Genomic DNA, 15668 nt, shown 5'->3' with positions numbered 1-15668 from the left:
AGTCCTTGTAGCAACATTTCTGACATGGTTTTGTGCTCTGCCAGGAATGCATCAAATCAGCCGAATAATTCTAAAATTCCTAGATAAAATCCTTTCCATTGCAACTCCATACAGGTCAAGCTATCTCTTTGAGCAGATCTGTGGATGAAAAAAGTTCTGTTACAGCTCTTTCCAAGTTCACCTGCCAGTATTGTCATTCACTGTTGCTTTGTTTCCCTAACTCTGAGCTAATATAGCAAGTTCCTTTTTCGCTTTCCATTCACTAACATTAAACTGCAGTCATTTGGGATAGTTCATAGGCTCAGAAATGCCACTGTAGCCATTAAAGTCAGTTGTACAGAACATGAAGCCTGTGGCAGAAAACAAGCAGCACACAGAAGAGTAGAATGATCCCTGTAATAGTGATTCTAACAATCATTCCTGATGTGCAGACTCACCCTTATGTAGTTCCTGCTCGAAAATAGCCTGCACTAAACAGGTTGTTTTCTCACTAACTGAACAAATACAGAGTGACTTAATTAAATGCCTGTTTTGATTCCAACAGATTGAAAAGCTTTTTCTTATCTGGTATGGGGGAAGAGAACTTCTTGCTCAATGGAGTGCAAGGCGGGATTTGATGGAGGGCATGAGGCGTACCTTGATTGGGATGTTCCTACAACCTTGACTGTGTTTCATTATCTTCATTCACTTTTGCAGCCACAAGTACAGTATCATCTCTCCAGCCCATGGTAGTAATAGTAAATAATGCACCTGATGTGAAAAATGCATCCAGGTTTTGGTATACCTGTGAATTTCCCCTTTTTTTCATTCCCTTTGTCTCCATTTTGGTGCCCTGAGTGTTTATGACCTGCAGAAGGGCATATCACACACACCATTTTAGCATTGACTGACGGCTTTGTGAACCTTCCAGGGAGCACCTCAGGCAGGTTTTTGCCTTGAGTCAGCCCTGGGTGCAAGCGAGTGCCAGAAACAATATAACATCTAAACAACCTCCTGCCTGCAGCTCCACTCTGCAATGTCGGTCCTGAGACATCAGCCCTGCCAGCCACAGGGCTTGTGCATGCACAGTAAAGGCAGACACGTTAAAGGCAGCTGTTGCATTGGTCAGCCCCTCATGAGAGTCCTGTCTCTGTCAAACACTGAAGTTACTTGCTTGGCCATATCAGTCCGATAAGCACACAATAAGAAGGGTGATGATTTCATTTGGATGCTTTGAAAGTTGGTGTCGGTTTGCCCAGGTGTTTGTTTCTTTGCCTCCCCCAGTCAGGTATCCTAATGGTATCCTGTCCCACCATTCTTCCTCCAAAGCCAAATCCACTTTTTGGCCCCTCAGCTTGGCAGTCATCCTGCACCATCTTACCTGTCTTGTTTTGCTGCTCTCTCAGGCTTCTTCAGCTCAACCCACTGGTTTTGCTGTTCTGGTTTTCCTCCTTGAATGACTCACACACATAAGACCTCTCTCCAAAATGTTGCTACCTACCAGTGGTAGCAGATTCCTTTAAATAAATTCAGGACAAAAAAAAAAAAAAATCCTCTCCTTAAAAAAGCATATGCATACACTGAATAGTCTGGGACAACAGACAGGGCACTCTCCTCTGATCTTCCCCCAGTCATGGTCTGTGCCTGTCCAGAGAGCTCTCTGAGGGAGGGATCATCTGAAATGGTAGTGGCATGGTGCCAAGAACAGTGGAGCCCTCATTTGGCCAGGGTACAGGATAGAACTGTGACAAAATACATTAATCATCACAAGCCTGAAACGGAGCTCCATGAAACCACACATGCTTTTAGTCCAGCTGACTTCGATTAAGATCCATGAGCACAAAAGCTGAACTCCCTGGGGTCGTTTCACATCAGTGCAAACAATTATCACCCACAGGAAAACAAATCACTTCTCTATGGTTTCCAGTCTATTTTATTTGCCAAGAATAGATTAGCTTCATTTTGCACTCTATATATACAGCTTTTTACGTAGAACAGTATATGCAAGGTTTTACTTGTGAGAGGCTGCCAGACAGGCATTTTCATTTTGACTTCTATCTGCTGAGCGAGGTTAGCTGTATTTTGGGAGTGTGCCACTGCATACTTTAATACTGTATTTTTCAGTTTGCTCCTCCTCCTTCAACACAGTAATTTAACCCCCCTTTCCAAGACTAATACAAAAGAACTAACAGATGTACGAGCTCAGACAGAAGGTGGATGTGCCTTCTTTTTAAGCATCAGTAGGAGCAGATGTCGATGAGAAGGCTGTTGGGACTGGGCTACCACACGCGAGTAATTCCTCTGAAATACCCTCTCAATTGCTGCCATCTCAGGCCTTGGAGACTCCTTGAGCCAGATGTTATATCTGGTCTAATAGCACCTCATGGACCTCTCTGCCTCTGAATGTATTTGATGGCTTTTTGAGCAAATGCTTGTGCAGCAGGCAAATCCACAAGGTGCCTGTCTGTTTCTTAAAGGTTCAAATGACACTTGAATGCCAGAAGGGGTCTGGTTTAATCAGCTTGGCTCTCTCAGTAAGTTCCAGACTTGCACAGAGAAACATGTCCAAAAAGTTCTTTTTTTAATTATCTGAGACATACTTAATTCTTTCATAAGCGTAGATGCTTATCCAGTGTTATAACAGTTGTGGGTTCTTTTAGGGTATATTTATGTTTGCCTACTGCTTATGATTGGATTATTAGTTTTAGTATAGAGATCAAAAATGAAAACATGAATTGCTCTAATGTCACTGTTTTAAGTTTCTAAGTCTGTTTGTGAAAGCCCAAGTAAGACTAGAAAGGTCTGTACACTAATAATTTGATACTGAACTTTAAAACCCCCTCATGGAGTATCTGAAGGAGCCTGGTCAAAGAACACTGGACTCCAACAGCATCACAGACAAAATCTCAGTGTATGTATGTGGTCTTTGCTGTGCATGAAATGTCTTTTCAAGGGGTGTATACAGCAGCAAAAACAGCTTAACTGGAGTGTGAGGGGGTACAGAAGTTTTTGCTGGCTCCCTGCACAAGCTGAATTTTATCAGTACTAAACTGTCTCATAATCAGCTTGTTTACATGGATCACCATTACAGCCATACCTGGGCAGAGCTTTCTGACCCAAACGTGAGTTTGAAGCTTCACATCCTTTCAGGAGTCTGACTGTCAACACTTGCCCTGGGCCTGATCTGTGACCCACCTGCCACCTCCTGCAGGTCCCTCTGACCACTCCTTTATGTTTCTAGCAGACGTTAATTCACGCAAGGTGTAACTTTGTGAGACTTTTGGACAATAAAACACATGAGAAAACTGTGTGAATTAGGGATTCCCAGGGTCAGAATTTAACAGCCAACAAGAGTTAAAGTCTCAACCTATACACTCTGAGAAACATAAGATTCACTTTTGCATTAAGTTACATACATTTGCATGACTCTGCACCGACTTTTAGAACAACCTCATCTTATGAGGAAATTGCATCTGTTCCTGAATACAGTTATAAGAAAAATCTAGCAGGAGAACTAGACTGTTAGTGCCACCTCGTCCTAGTAACAAATCAAAAACCACAGAGTAAGAAAGTTCAAACATTTGAGGAAAACCACAAGTTTCCATTCTTGTCTCCTTCAGAAAAGGGGCTGGCTGCTGTCACCTGGGAAGGGTCAAATAATAAGAAACATTACACCTAGTGCTGTCATGTGTGCCGGCAGTGATCATCCACATTTGTGCCACTATTCATCAAAGGTGACAGACTGGAAATTAAGGGACTGCTCAAATGAGAAGTGCTCTCCTGAATCACCAGGCTTCCAGTGAAATATATTAAGTCAGACTCAGAGGCAGCTTGCAGAAATGAGGCCAGTGGCAGCTCTCTGTTGCTGACACAATACACGTTTACCGAAGAAGCAAGTGGGAATAGAAGTAGTACAGCATGCCCACGGCAAAGAAAAGCATGTTTGTGCTCAGCACATCAGACAGACCACCACAGAATTGTTCTGTGAAGATATGGCTTCTGTACTGCCCCCAGGAGCATGGAAACATGGCATGATGAGAAGCAGCTCTCATGAAGCACCTCATATTTCTGTAACACAAAAATGACAGAAAATGCACAGCAAATTTGTTGCTCTCAGTTATTTAATCTGTTTTCATTCCACTTCCCAATAATACCTGTCTCATCCCTTTTACCTGGGGACATCCCAATACACTTTCCAAGTCAGTAGCAATTTTGCCTTGTTTAGATCTGGGTTCATGAAACAGAAAATCCAGACATGAAAGAATGTAATATTTTCTAAAGTTTCTGTTAGAGTCATTTACAGTTATCCCTGTTTTCCAGAGCAAATGCAGTTGATTTCTAGGAACTGACAGCCCACTGACAAACTGGTCTGTTGATACCATGGGATATTTATTCTTTTGAGGTCAAATTCTCTATTGATTCAACTGTACTGACTTTAATTGAATTCCATAGTCATAAATTTTACAAAGCTAAACTTCACAAACAAAATTAAAATTCTCCCATTCTTTGCAGATTTTTTCATATGTAGAAGGTAGCAATGTGAATGAATTAGTTTATGCAACAAATTCATATAACTCTTTTTCTTTGCTGATGGTTAAAGTTGATTCTAGATACATTCTCTCCCTAAGGCTGAAAATGAGACACAAAAGAAGAGTCTCATGTATTCTCCTCTTCACTCATAACAAAAAGGACATTGAGGTCTCTTCATAAATTGAAAATTTCATTACTGACTACCGACTCTGCTTTCTGCAGAGACTTTAAAAAACCTTTTTAACCTAAAAGTATTTTTAAAAATCACTCTGCTGCTAGAAGATGAAAATTTGTCAACAGAATTGGCATTTTTGATCAAAATTTTCATTCCAAAGCAAAAATATCCTTTTCAGCACAAATGACATTAAATCAGTCCACAGACAGAATGGTGAAAATGCAAGAATGGGCTGAGTTCAACAGGGCAGACTGAAGGTGCTTCCCCAGCTCTCCCCTCACAATAGTTAATTGCCTGTTGGTCCCAACATTGTTGTGGGAATGGAAAGGGTGTATGTCAATCCTTACTGAAGGAGACATTAACTGGATCTGGGTCTCTCATGTCATGGAAAAGAGCTTTTAACAGACATTATTTTTGGCAAAAAGGATAGAACACCTGCCATCTGCTTAGCTTCAAAGGGTGATTTTCGTTTGCCAGCTCCCAAAAAATACCTTGATACCCATTTGGAGGAAAGGAGGACAAGCCACCCATCCTGAATGGAACAAGGTAGTTCTCAGTGACACAAAGTTAGGCTCTTCCCTCCTGGAGACAAACAGGAACTAAGACTTACTCCTCTGTATTTTCCTCTCTGTTTTCTGTGCCTGTCATTTCTGAGGAGGATGTCAAGAATCCTGTTTGGAGGCACTTCTCTGCCTCCATGCACAATTCCACATGAGAGCCACAGGGACTAGCTGATGGCTGTGCTCTTTGTCAAGAGATAAATGTGTGGGAGATACCTATTTTCTCTGCTGGGTCTGGACTTCTACCCTTAACCCCTGACTGACCAAGGACAGTGAAGGTTTCACCACAGTATCTTGTCTCTGGATACAGGTAGCAAGGAAATAGCTATGGCAAAACCTCATTCCCTTCCCAGGGCTTGTGGTCAAGGCTCTTGGGTTAGACTGGTTTTGCCAGCTAATCCCACCCTGAAAGGCAATATAACATGGTCTGAGAAAAGAGGAAAAAACACCTATTTTTAAAAAAGTGAACAAAATTTTGTCTCCTAAAAACCAGCATTTCTTCCCAAGGTCTTTTTATTAGCTTTGTATCTAGACCTTCAGTACAAGACTACATGCAGCCAGGACAGAACTGTGCCTCTGTGAACATCTGGGGGACCAGTTATTTCATAGTCTTTGTGACTCAGAAGAAGAGTCTTAAAATGGTAGTTCCAGCTTGCTTAAAATACAGCCAAGCTGTCCACAACACTGCCTACATTGTGACCTGCTAGGCTGGGGATTGAAATGGGGGGAGAAAAAAGGTTAATGCATTCAAGGTGGGAAGAACAAACACTGGTAGGATGGTGAGCCAAGCTAAGAAACACAAAAATTTTGCTTCTTTCCAGGCAGTTTCCTTGCTGGTTTTAGAATATTATTTAGACTGAGATGTTGTGGTCAGTTTGGAAAAAAAAAATTAATAATCCTTTGTATGTTCCCAAGAGGTGAAAGATCTGCCACATCTTGTAGTGAACCACTGGTGGGCTCTAACTCATCTGGTGAAACCTGCTCTCAGATGCACAAATACTGAGAAACTCATGAGACCATATCCAGATACAAAAAGGATCCCAGAACATTTTCCCACAGCTCTTGGAAGCTTCTGTTAACTTCATTCCAGTGGCACTTTAAAATATAAAACCTACCCCTTCCAGGAAGAAAGAGAAGATTTAAATCAGGACAGGGCCTGTTAGGCAAGACAATATTGCATCAGCACAGAGACAACTACTTAAGGTTTGGCAGCTTGTGATTAATACCAAGCTTAGTTCACCTCCCAAGAAAGATATTTTCCAATTGATTTCTATGGGCTTTGCACATGCTCTGGATTGTTCCTCTCATCCTAAGCACTCAGAAATAGTAAACAAATTGGAATGAACTTAGAAGGGGGGAGAAGGGTCCCAGTTTTCCCCTATTTTTGCATAGACCAGTTCCATGGGACTTTCAGGGAGTAAGTGTCTTCTGGACATCCTTTAATCTGGTGTCTTTTTTACAGTTTTGAGAGTAGTACTGTCACACATTTGAAACATCCATTCTCTCATGCCCGACTGGCTAAGTAACCATAAGTAATAACCTTGTTCCATTGAGGAGCAGTAAAAATATACAAAAGCTGCAATTTCTCTGATTACACACCCCTACTATTAAAACATCAAAAAGACCAAAATTTTCTTTAGGGAAAAAAAAAAGGAAAAAAAAGGCCAAAAAAAAAAAGCTAAATTTTAACTTTTCTGTATTGCTGCTGCTCACTGAAATTTCCTTCTGACAGCAGTTCAATGGTAACAGAATTGAGCAATATGCTCCACAGGAAAAGATAATAAAGAATCGATGTCTAAACAATTTCAGGATCATCTCTGAATTTGATGTCCAGCGGATTAGTTTATATCATAATGATTCCTCGGTCCTATTTTAAGCATCTTAGAGAAGAACACTTTGTAACCCAGTTAAAATGCTTCCTTATCAGACAGAAATCAATATCCAACAAAGCAGCAATGATGTCTCCCAAATTTTGTTAATGCTCACTACGGGAACACTTAAAATATTAATCTGAGGGAACCCACTGCAAAATTGAGCAAGTTTTAAATAATCCAGCATGGTAAAAGGAGCTTCTAACAATTTGCTGAGAGAAAATAAGATTATCTCTTCCTGGGAAGAGCCTGGGAAAAGGAGATTGTCTGGGAAAAGGAGATTGCCTGTTCTTCCTTCCCTCACACAGACAGACCAGTTCTGGGTGGCTGGGCCTGTTTGGCTTGGTCTTGAGACAAGGCAACTCTCAACACCTCTTGGAAATATAAGAGAATAGCTCATCTATATCTCATACATATATGCATACATACACACACATATTTATATATATATATTTATGCCTGTGGGCACCAGGTATCCTCAGCTGTGTTTTTGGAGTAGGGCTCCTAGGACAGTGTTGTGCTTGATTCCATGCACAGCACATGAATCTTCATTGTAGTGGCTGGATATATTAACGTACTCACAGTACAGCCACAGGCACCTTGAATAATGGCCAATACTGAAAAGCACATACTGACAAGCTGAGGATTGCACACAGCTCTCTTGGAGTAAATCATCCTTGACTTGATTTCATCCCTCATTATACTCATTTTTCTTAACATTTTGCTAAAGTCCACTGTGCTTCTACTTACAACTTTCTGACCCTTTCATTAATGACCCTCATCAGCTGGTGTTTTTTTTTTAATTCAGAGCAGCTCCAGCTACCTCTGTTACACTCTGCAGATCTGCATTCTAACTTACCTCTATTCTCATGTCCCTGGAGTTCATTCAATGTACTCTTCTTGCCTAGCTATACAAAAGGGTAGCTGGACATACAACATCTTAGTGCAGCTGTGGTCCTACCTTCCAGGACCTTGTATCCAGTACTGCAAAACACAATTATGGCTGTTTAGCCATTTGGAAAAATCCTCCCTCTCCTTTTCTAATGCACCTGAGTGTGGCACTGACTATCAGACAGTTTCTCAGACTTAGAAAAGCCAATACAAGAAAGAAAAATGAAGGCTAACTGGAAGAGAGGGATCTGGTCTGAGTCGAGCATAAAGAAGCTCACAACAGCTTGAAGAAGAATAGAAGAAATTACCTGTTTTGTTGATGTAACAGATCAAAAGCTATTCATCTTGAATGGCCTTTGCACAGCAAAGTGTTCCCAAGGGGAACGTTTCTCATCCCTCTCCCTCTCTAAACTGGAATGGATGGGGCATTCTCCTGCAAACATTGCAGGAATAAAAATGGGATTCTCCTGTCCTGATCAGCCAAGTACATTTCTTATCTGTGGCAGCAGAAAAAATTAAGTGCTGGAAAAAGTATTGCACAAACTGCAACTTAGGGGGCTTCACAATCACTCTTGTTTAGTACCAATTGTTTTAAATGATCCAGTGGATCACTGATGGAATGGGGAATAAAAGGGATGATTGCGTCACATGCTTGAGAGAGAAAAGGTGCATAGACTCACCCACTGGGTGTTCCAGGACAGGCACTGAGAAATTTTGTACTGCCTAATTTAGAAACAGACTCTGATCTTTTTCCTCAATTGCAAGGGTGATTAAACTCTGAGCTAATTAAACTGCATAGTAATTACCTTGCTTGTTTTAATGTGTCCTCTAAAAATTGTACTGCTGTATTTGTCATACTGCTGAGGGCTTATAAAATACTTCTAATTTTTTGCTGCTGCTGTTCAGAGGGAACTCCTGGGGCTTGCAACACTTGCAGCCTTTGCTGCTCAGACCCATTTCTGCTGGGAGCCAGATGACCCTGGGCAGCAGAGAAGCTGCAAGCACCAGTCAGGAACAGAAAATCCCCAGAAAACCTGAAAAGAAAGAAGTTAGTGACCAAATAAAATTCTCCTGTTCAGCTGGTGAATCTGAAAACAGCAAGAGAAGAACATTGTCTCCACGAGGAGGCAGCTGTGCACATTCTGGTGTAAGGTCAGCTTGTGGCTTTGGTGCCTGGTCCATGCAGGGCCCATGTGGGATTGTTTGGATGGCACCACTAGCCTTCACGCCCTGTGCCTGGAGCAGGGTGTCTGAGCAAGGGAGGACCATGGCTTGCACCTGTCCTCCTCCTTGCCATCTTTGGCTCAGCTGATGACCACAGGGCTGGGAGGGCAGAGGGGGAGAATACCAACCACTTCCAGTGTGTCACCCTCTCTCTCCTCTCACAGGGAAGTGAGTAATAGTGTTTTCACACTCTCCCCTGCTTATATCTTTGCTTGCATTTCCTCTGCTAGTCATCCCACACAAAACCAGCCCTTCCTCGGGCAGCACCACCCTGCCTTCAGTGGGAGTGTGAGTGGAAATGGAGTAACAATCCACACTTGGGTTATAGCTGTGGGAAAACAACTTCATCCTCATAAGAGTTTGGTTATGACCACATCTTCATATTAGCAAGCTATTTAAAACATAAAAGAAAATGTCTCTCTTCTGCTTAGCTGTGGTATCTTAGGCTGTGTTCCAGCCAAGGAGTGCCTGATAAAGACTCTGTATTTTTCCATTAATTAAGATGCTTTAATTAATTGGGACAGCTAATTTGAATTAGCTCTAGGAATAGGTATAGCCCTCAAGAGAGCAAAGAACAATGACTGCAGTTAATTCAGAATAGATGAAGGAAATCTCTGCTTTAGGAGAGGCATTCAACCCTATAGACCAAGGCATCACTGGATGCACAGCTGCTCATTTAAATGCACCAGGTTTTGTTTTGTTTTATTTTATTTTTTTACAGACAGTGCTTGTTTGTCCTTTCAGGCGTTACAGTCACGGGGGGTTTTACCCCATTATGTGATCACAGCTAGGTTTCTGCCCGGACAAAAAAAGATACTTTCGACAACCCTGTATTACCTTCATATGACACAAGAACCAGAAAGAACTCCCTGGCTGTGTCTTTCCGGTGCTGGCACGCCGCATTTCCCCCAGCCCCGAGGCAGTCGGGTCATTAGCAGTTCTTTCCATTACTGCCTTTCTTTCACCACACTGAGGGACCACATGTGAAAAACCAACATTCTGATGGCACATAGCGGGCTCACCCACCTTGTTAGAGCAGGAAGCAAGGGTGGAAGATGAGATCAGAAGCCTCTGAAGTAGCAGGAGATCCAGGGCTGATTCCATAGATGATTCCTGATTCAGAATGGGCAAAGAGCCTTTCCAAGGAGGAAAGCTGGATTAGGGGTGCAGAAAACAATCAGAGGTATTTGCTTTCTCTTTTGCACAAGCACACTCCTCTCAAGAACAGAGGTGAGAGGGGAAAACAAGGGGCAAATTTCGATCAGCCATTGTGATTATTCGAGCAGTAGCTTTGCATTTTAAACTCCCTGGTGCGTTTATCTCTGCAGGAAGAACTTGTTCCACAGAACAGGTAGGCCTGTCTGCAGGTGCAGACAAATCTATAGATCATTGTTCTTTACACTGAAACACGGCAATACGCTGGCCTGTGGAAGGATTTTGATGCTAGATACTAAAAAGAAAGTGTTCACTCAAGAGTGAAATGTTCTAGCTAACCAAAAACTGCCGCAGCCAGGATAGAATCCTTATCACTGGCACAGGTGTGCAGATAACAGCAGCCTCCAAGCCCAACAAAATACAGCTATTTTAGAAATAGCAGGAACTTCTCCTTCTTGTACAAACAGCTGCAGTTGGACATTGTTGAAAAGGCCAGAGAATATTTGCTTTTTTCCCACCCTGACATGAATCCTTCACATCAGATATGAAGCAGGATCCCAAGCCAATGACTTGGATTTCTTGAGACTATGCTTCTTTTTTTCCCCAGGAAGTACCACTTTGAGCTCAACAAACATGTCATCCCATCCTAACAGAAGCAGAGGTTCTGCAGGACACTCATGTAAAACATAAAACAGCAGATTAAAATATTTTTAAGCTTTCTGCAGATCAGTCAATCCAGTTTTCTCCAGGAGCACACCGGAACAAGAACATGAAACTATGCTTGCAAAAGTCTCCATGGGGATAACCACCCTAGATTCAAATAAGGGCATTGCATTCCCCACTTTTCACCCTGTATAATATTGTAAACCCCTATCAGCCCTGTATGAGGTACCTCACTCACTACTTGAAGGACCCCAAAGAGCTGGCCAGCATCAACATGAGAATGACAGTTTTCAACAGATTTTTCAGTTCGTCATTTTTCCAGAAAACATGGATTTGTTTGGGTGTTTCTTTGCTGCTGGGGGGTGGCACTTTTAGCTCTTTTGTTTAAAAATAGTCATCTATTTAAAAACCTGATTGCTACTAAGTACACCAGGAAGGCTCCTTCAAGTAAACAATTAGACAATTACAATGGAAGATATTAAAATAAGGTTTCTGTGATATGATGGGATTGATTTAAGAGGGTTACAGGAAGATGGAGCCTGCTGTTCTGTGACAAATTATTTCCCTGAGAAAACTCAGTAAGGGAAACATAATCACATAATGGAATTGATCTTGAAATATCACTAGCTCCTGGATTTGGAAATCAGCAGCCCCCCAGTGACCTTGTATTTAGTATCTTTATTCATGAATTAGGAAGAGAAAAGGTAAACACATAAAGGATAAACCAGTAGACAAGAAGGGCAATGTCAGGCTTGTTTAGTCCATGGGGAACTCAAATGGAAAGAGATCCGATTAGAGAAGTGAATTGGGATGTTAACAGGCTACATCAAAAAAACAAGTCTAATGAGTCATTTAAGGCAGGACAGAATGGAGACCTGCAGAATGACAGAGCGAGGCAAGCAGAAGCTGAAGGTAAAACAGAACTTATTGAAGCAATTTAGGGTCACATCAGAAGTACACCTGGTGCCCACCTGTCCCTAAGAGCCCTTTGCTTCTCAAACACTGCTGCACTCAAACATCAGCCCAGATCATCAAAACAAAAAAATCAAGAGTGGAAGTGCTTACTGTGCTTTCTCACCCCCTTCACCTTGAAAAATGTTTTTGCTTATGGCACCCCATCACAGGCTGTCCCCTGAGGCCACTGGTAACACCAGTTAGCCTTTGGGACAACTCTCATGGTGGCAAGCAGGTAGGAAAATCTGCTTCTGTCCATGAAAACCAGTGTACTTGGGGCTCCAGAGACTGGCAGTGGCTGTGGCTCCAGAAGGGATTGATTTCATTCAGGAGTTCACATGAGCACCAGGAAATGCCAGGACCCTGTTCCCTAGGACACTGAAAACTGTGCCCACAGGATGAGCAAAACCAGGAAGGCTACGTGGTGGAAACGTCAGGCTTGAACTCCATGGCCAAAACTGAACGGGCAACTATTGCACTTAAAGCAACTACAAAATCTTTGTTGAGTGCTAAATAACACCACAGAGTGTTCATCAGGATGTGGGCTGGAGGAATCACCAAATTCTCCCACATATGGCAAAGTGAGGAGATGTGAAAGCGGCTACAGCCCTCTCAAACAGCAGCTTTTGAGCTTTCCATCTACATCCCTCCCTCCCTGTGCAAAAACGCTGCTGGCAAACAAATGTACACCAGGGTGAGTGGTACTCACGGTTTTCCAGCATCTTCCTTACTGGAGGATGGGGAAAAGCTGCTGTCCCAGCTACTTCAGCCGGTAGGAAAATCCAGAGACGGACACAACGAGTGATGGCTGCCCGATTTGGCTTTGCCAGCGTTAGTCTCCCCGTATTCCCCGTGGAGCGAGAGTGGCACCTGGTGGTCACATCGCCCTCGCACTAGCCAGAAGGAATTTTTTTATTACTATTTTTTTTTGAATGCTTGGTAGAATGAAAAAGATGGAGGAGCACTTGGTATAAAGCAGTCCTGATTAACTAGATCAGTGACAACCGCTGGCTGCAATTAGTCCTGTAACTCATTATTTTCCAACGCCCCTTGTCATTCAAATAGTGCCAATTGACAACTGTTGTTGCAACACACCCACTGCACCGGCCTCCCTACCCACTCATTATGCTCCTGTGAGTGGAAAGGAAGGAATGAGGACCTGTCCTAGCTTGCCGAAAACATGTTGGTTTTTTTTTTCCTAGCTTCTCAAAAAATATTCAGGGCTTTCTATGCAGGCAGAAATAAAATAAGTCTGTTTCCAATCAGCTACCAAATGCACATCCCTAGAGATGCTCAGGGCCACATGTGCCTTGGAAGAAAATATTGTTATTCTCCTTCTGTCTGTCATTGAGACATTCTGTGCCTCGGCAGGACATGACTTCTCTATGTCCCTGCACTCTGCAAACCCTGTGAATAATAGATGTGCTCCGAGGCAGAACTTCTGCCAGGGCTGCTCCTGATATCGTTAACTTGTCTGGCAAGCTGAATTTTTGGTTCAGAAGGGCTCTGAGAGATGAACAGAAAAAAGCCCATACAAAGCACTGAACCTAAGACAACCTGTTTCCACTGAATTCAGGTCTTGTGGCTGAGTGATTTTTGTATGACTGAAGGGTGAGTGCTTCATTAGAGATCAGATTATGATGGATTGTATGTCCCTTCACTTCTGACAAACAAACTCCTATTGCAAGTTTTTATGTAGCTGGGCCCCTCTCTCTCTCCTGGGCAGTGTCTTTGCTGTCTAAGAGCAGCTTACTCAAACTGCTGCCTTTCCCTGTTTGAGACTTATTTTTTTCCCCAGCTGCACCTTTCCTAAAACTCACAGGAACACATGGTCTCAGAGATCAGTACCTCTCTGCTTGGAAGGAGTTTCCCAATGTGTTCAGCAGTCACCAGGACGGGCAGTGAAGGATGCACACACTGGTGTGGGCACACGGTGCAATAGCATGAGCTGCACTTCCTTAGGAAAACAGACTACAAGGTCTGGGACTGCATGAAACAAAATCCATCCCTCCGTAGCGGTTGTTCTGCAAAGAAATTATAACAGCAAAGATGAGGCAACCATACAGCAACTGCCACAATGTGGAAGCCACTGGGGCTGGCTTTGCTACGGGCCAGGGTCACCTTCCCAAGCACCATAACTGCACTCAGAGAGGGATGTCCACCTGTCTGGCACTGCTCCAGCACAGGCAGCTACTGGAGAAAAGGTGACTTTATGTGAACACTGCTATCAATTTTAATGAAGAGTGGGATCTGCAGGTACAGCCTGAGGATGGCTTCTTTGGCTTTTTAACCCAAGACACCCTCAAGGTAACAAAAATATTGTAGTACATGATGTATCTCAGATGTATCCTGGAAGGTCCATCTGATGAAGAAAGCAACAAAGTGCCAGCACCCTTCCCACCAGCAAGTTCTCCTGTTCTAACCCAATGGTTGAATCCCTGATGCAAGGGCAGAGGCTGTGGAAGAAAGAGAAAAATTAGGGGAGAGGGAGAGAGGTGGTAGGAAAAGTGCTCAATCACTGGGAACAAGTGCTAAGAATACTGTCATTAAAAGGCAACAGTGTAGAAGTGCAAGATGAAAAGAAAAACAGCTTTGAGGGACAAAGGATTTACTCTTTCTTGTTTCTTCTTGAGATGTGCCCGTAGATGGCAGAGGAGCATTAATATTCTTGCCCCATCTTCTGCAGAAATACAGAGCTTGCTCCCAGCCTGCTCTCTCCCCCTCCTTGTTTTCCGTCATATCATCATCATCACAAAATCATAGAATGGTTTAGGTTGGAAGGGACCTAAAAGATCCTCTAGTTCCAATCCCCTGCCATGAGCAGGGACACGTTCCTCTACACCAGGTTGCCTCAAGCACCATCCAACCTGGCATCAAACAATCCCAGGGATGGGGCATCCACAACTTCTCTGAGCAACCTGTTCCAGTGCTTCATCACCCTAACAGTAAAGAATTTCTTACTAATTTCTAATCTAACCCTAACCCAAATTCCCCTTGTCCTGTCACTACATGCCCTTGCATAAAGTTTTTCTCCATCTTTCTTGTCAACTCTCTTCAGGTACTGGAAGACCACAATTAGGCCACCCCAGATTATTCTCTTCTCCAGGATGAACAATCCCAATTCTTTTAGCATTTTCTCATATAAGAGGTGCTCTGTTCCTGTCATCAGCTTAGTGGTCCTTCTCTGGACTTGCTCCAACAAGTGAGGAAGGGAGAAAAACACTGCCAACCCCCCAAACACAGACAAGTTCTGTGCAGGTCTTGTCGCTGGTTCAAAGATCTGCTTACACAGAGGAGCACAGCAATAGCAAGCCACAGCATGAGCTCAGACTGCTGTTGTAACACCAATGCAATGCTCAGGATCAACCTCTTTTTCTGACACACAGGGATTTTTCTGGTTTAGCTTATGTCATGATAAAATGAGTTTAAAACAAGTGAAAAAACAGTGCTGCCTTTATTCCACAACAAAAGCATCCACACAGGCCACCAGCCCAGTGGAGGACTGAATTAGATTTACCAGTAATTGTTACATTTCTGCCCAGAATCACTCAGTGGGGATCTGTACCGTGTTTTGTGAGGTCTGTGCAGAACTAGGAGGAACAGTACAACCAGGGCCTGTTTTGACATCCATGTCACATGCTCTTGCAACTGTTCTAGCACTGCTCT

The 15668-nt window shown here is 43.0% G+C and overlaps 1 protein-coding gene across 3 annotated transcripts in view; it reads right to left on the bottom strand.

The window, feature by feature from the left end:
* The window catches only part of ENTPD3 (ectonucleoside triphosphate diphosphohydrolase 3), a 38800-nt gene extending 25955 nt beyond the window's left edge, over nucleotides 1–12845 (bottom strand). For 2 of the 3 annotated variants that reach the window (XR_001862115.1, XM_017734561.1), the window contains exons 1-2: nucleotides 12712–12845; nucleotides 10257–10366 (exon numbers count right to left, since the gene is read on the bottom strand). Coding sequence is in view for 2 of the 3 variants with exons in the window: in XM_017734561.1 (XP_017590050.1) it covers nucleotides 10257–10366; nucleotides 12712–12724 (123 nt within the window). In the remaining variant the exon portion in view is untranslated. Of the gene's footprint in view, nucleotides 1–10256; nucleotides 10384–12711 lie in introns of all 3 variants that reach the window. The other variant, XM_017734562.1, reaches the window with a different exon arrangement.
* Nucleotides 12846–15668: the final 2823 nt, after the last annotated feature.

Source organism: Corvus brachyrhynchos, unplaced genomic scaffold, assembly GCF_000691975.1.
Source record: "Corvus brachyrhynchos isolate BGI_N302 unplaced genomic scaffold, ASM69197v1 scaffold94, whole genome shotgun sequence".
NCBI classification, from domain to species: Eukaryota; Metazoa; Chordata; class Aves; order Passeriformes; family Corvidae; genus Corvus; species Corvus brachyrhynchos.
This window is presented reverse-complemented; position numbering and strand designations above follow the sequence as displayed.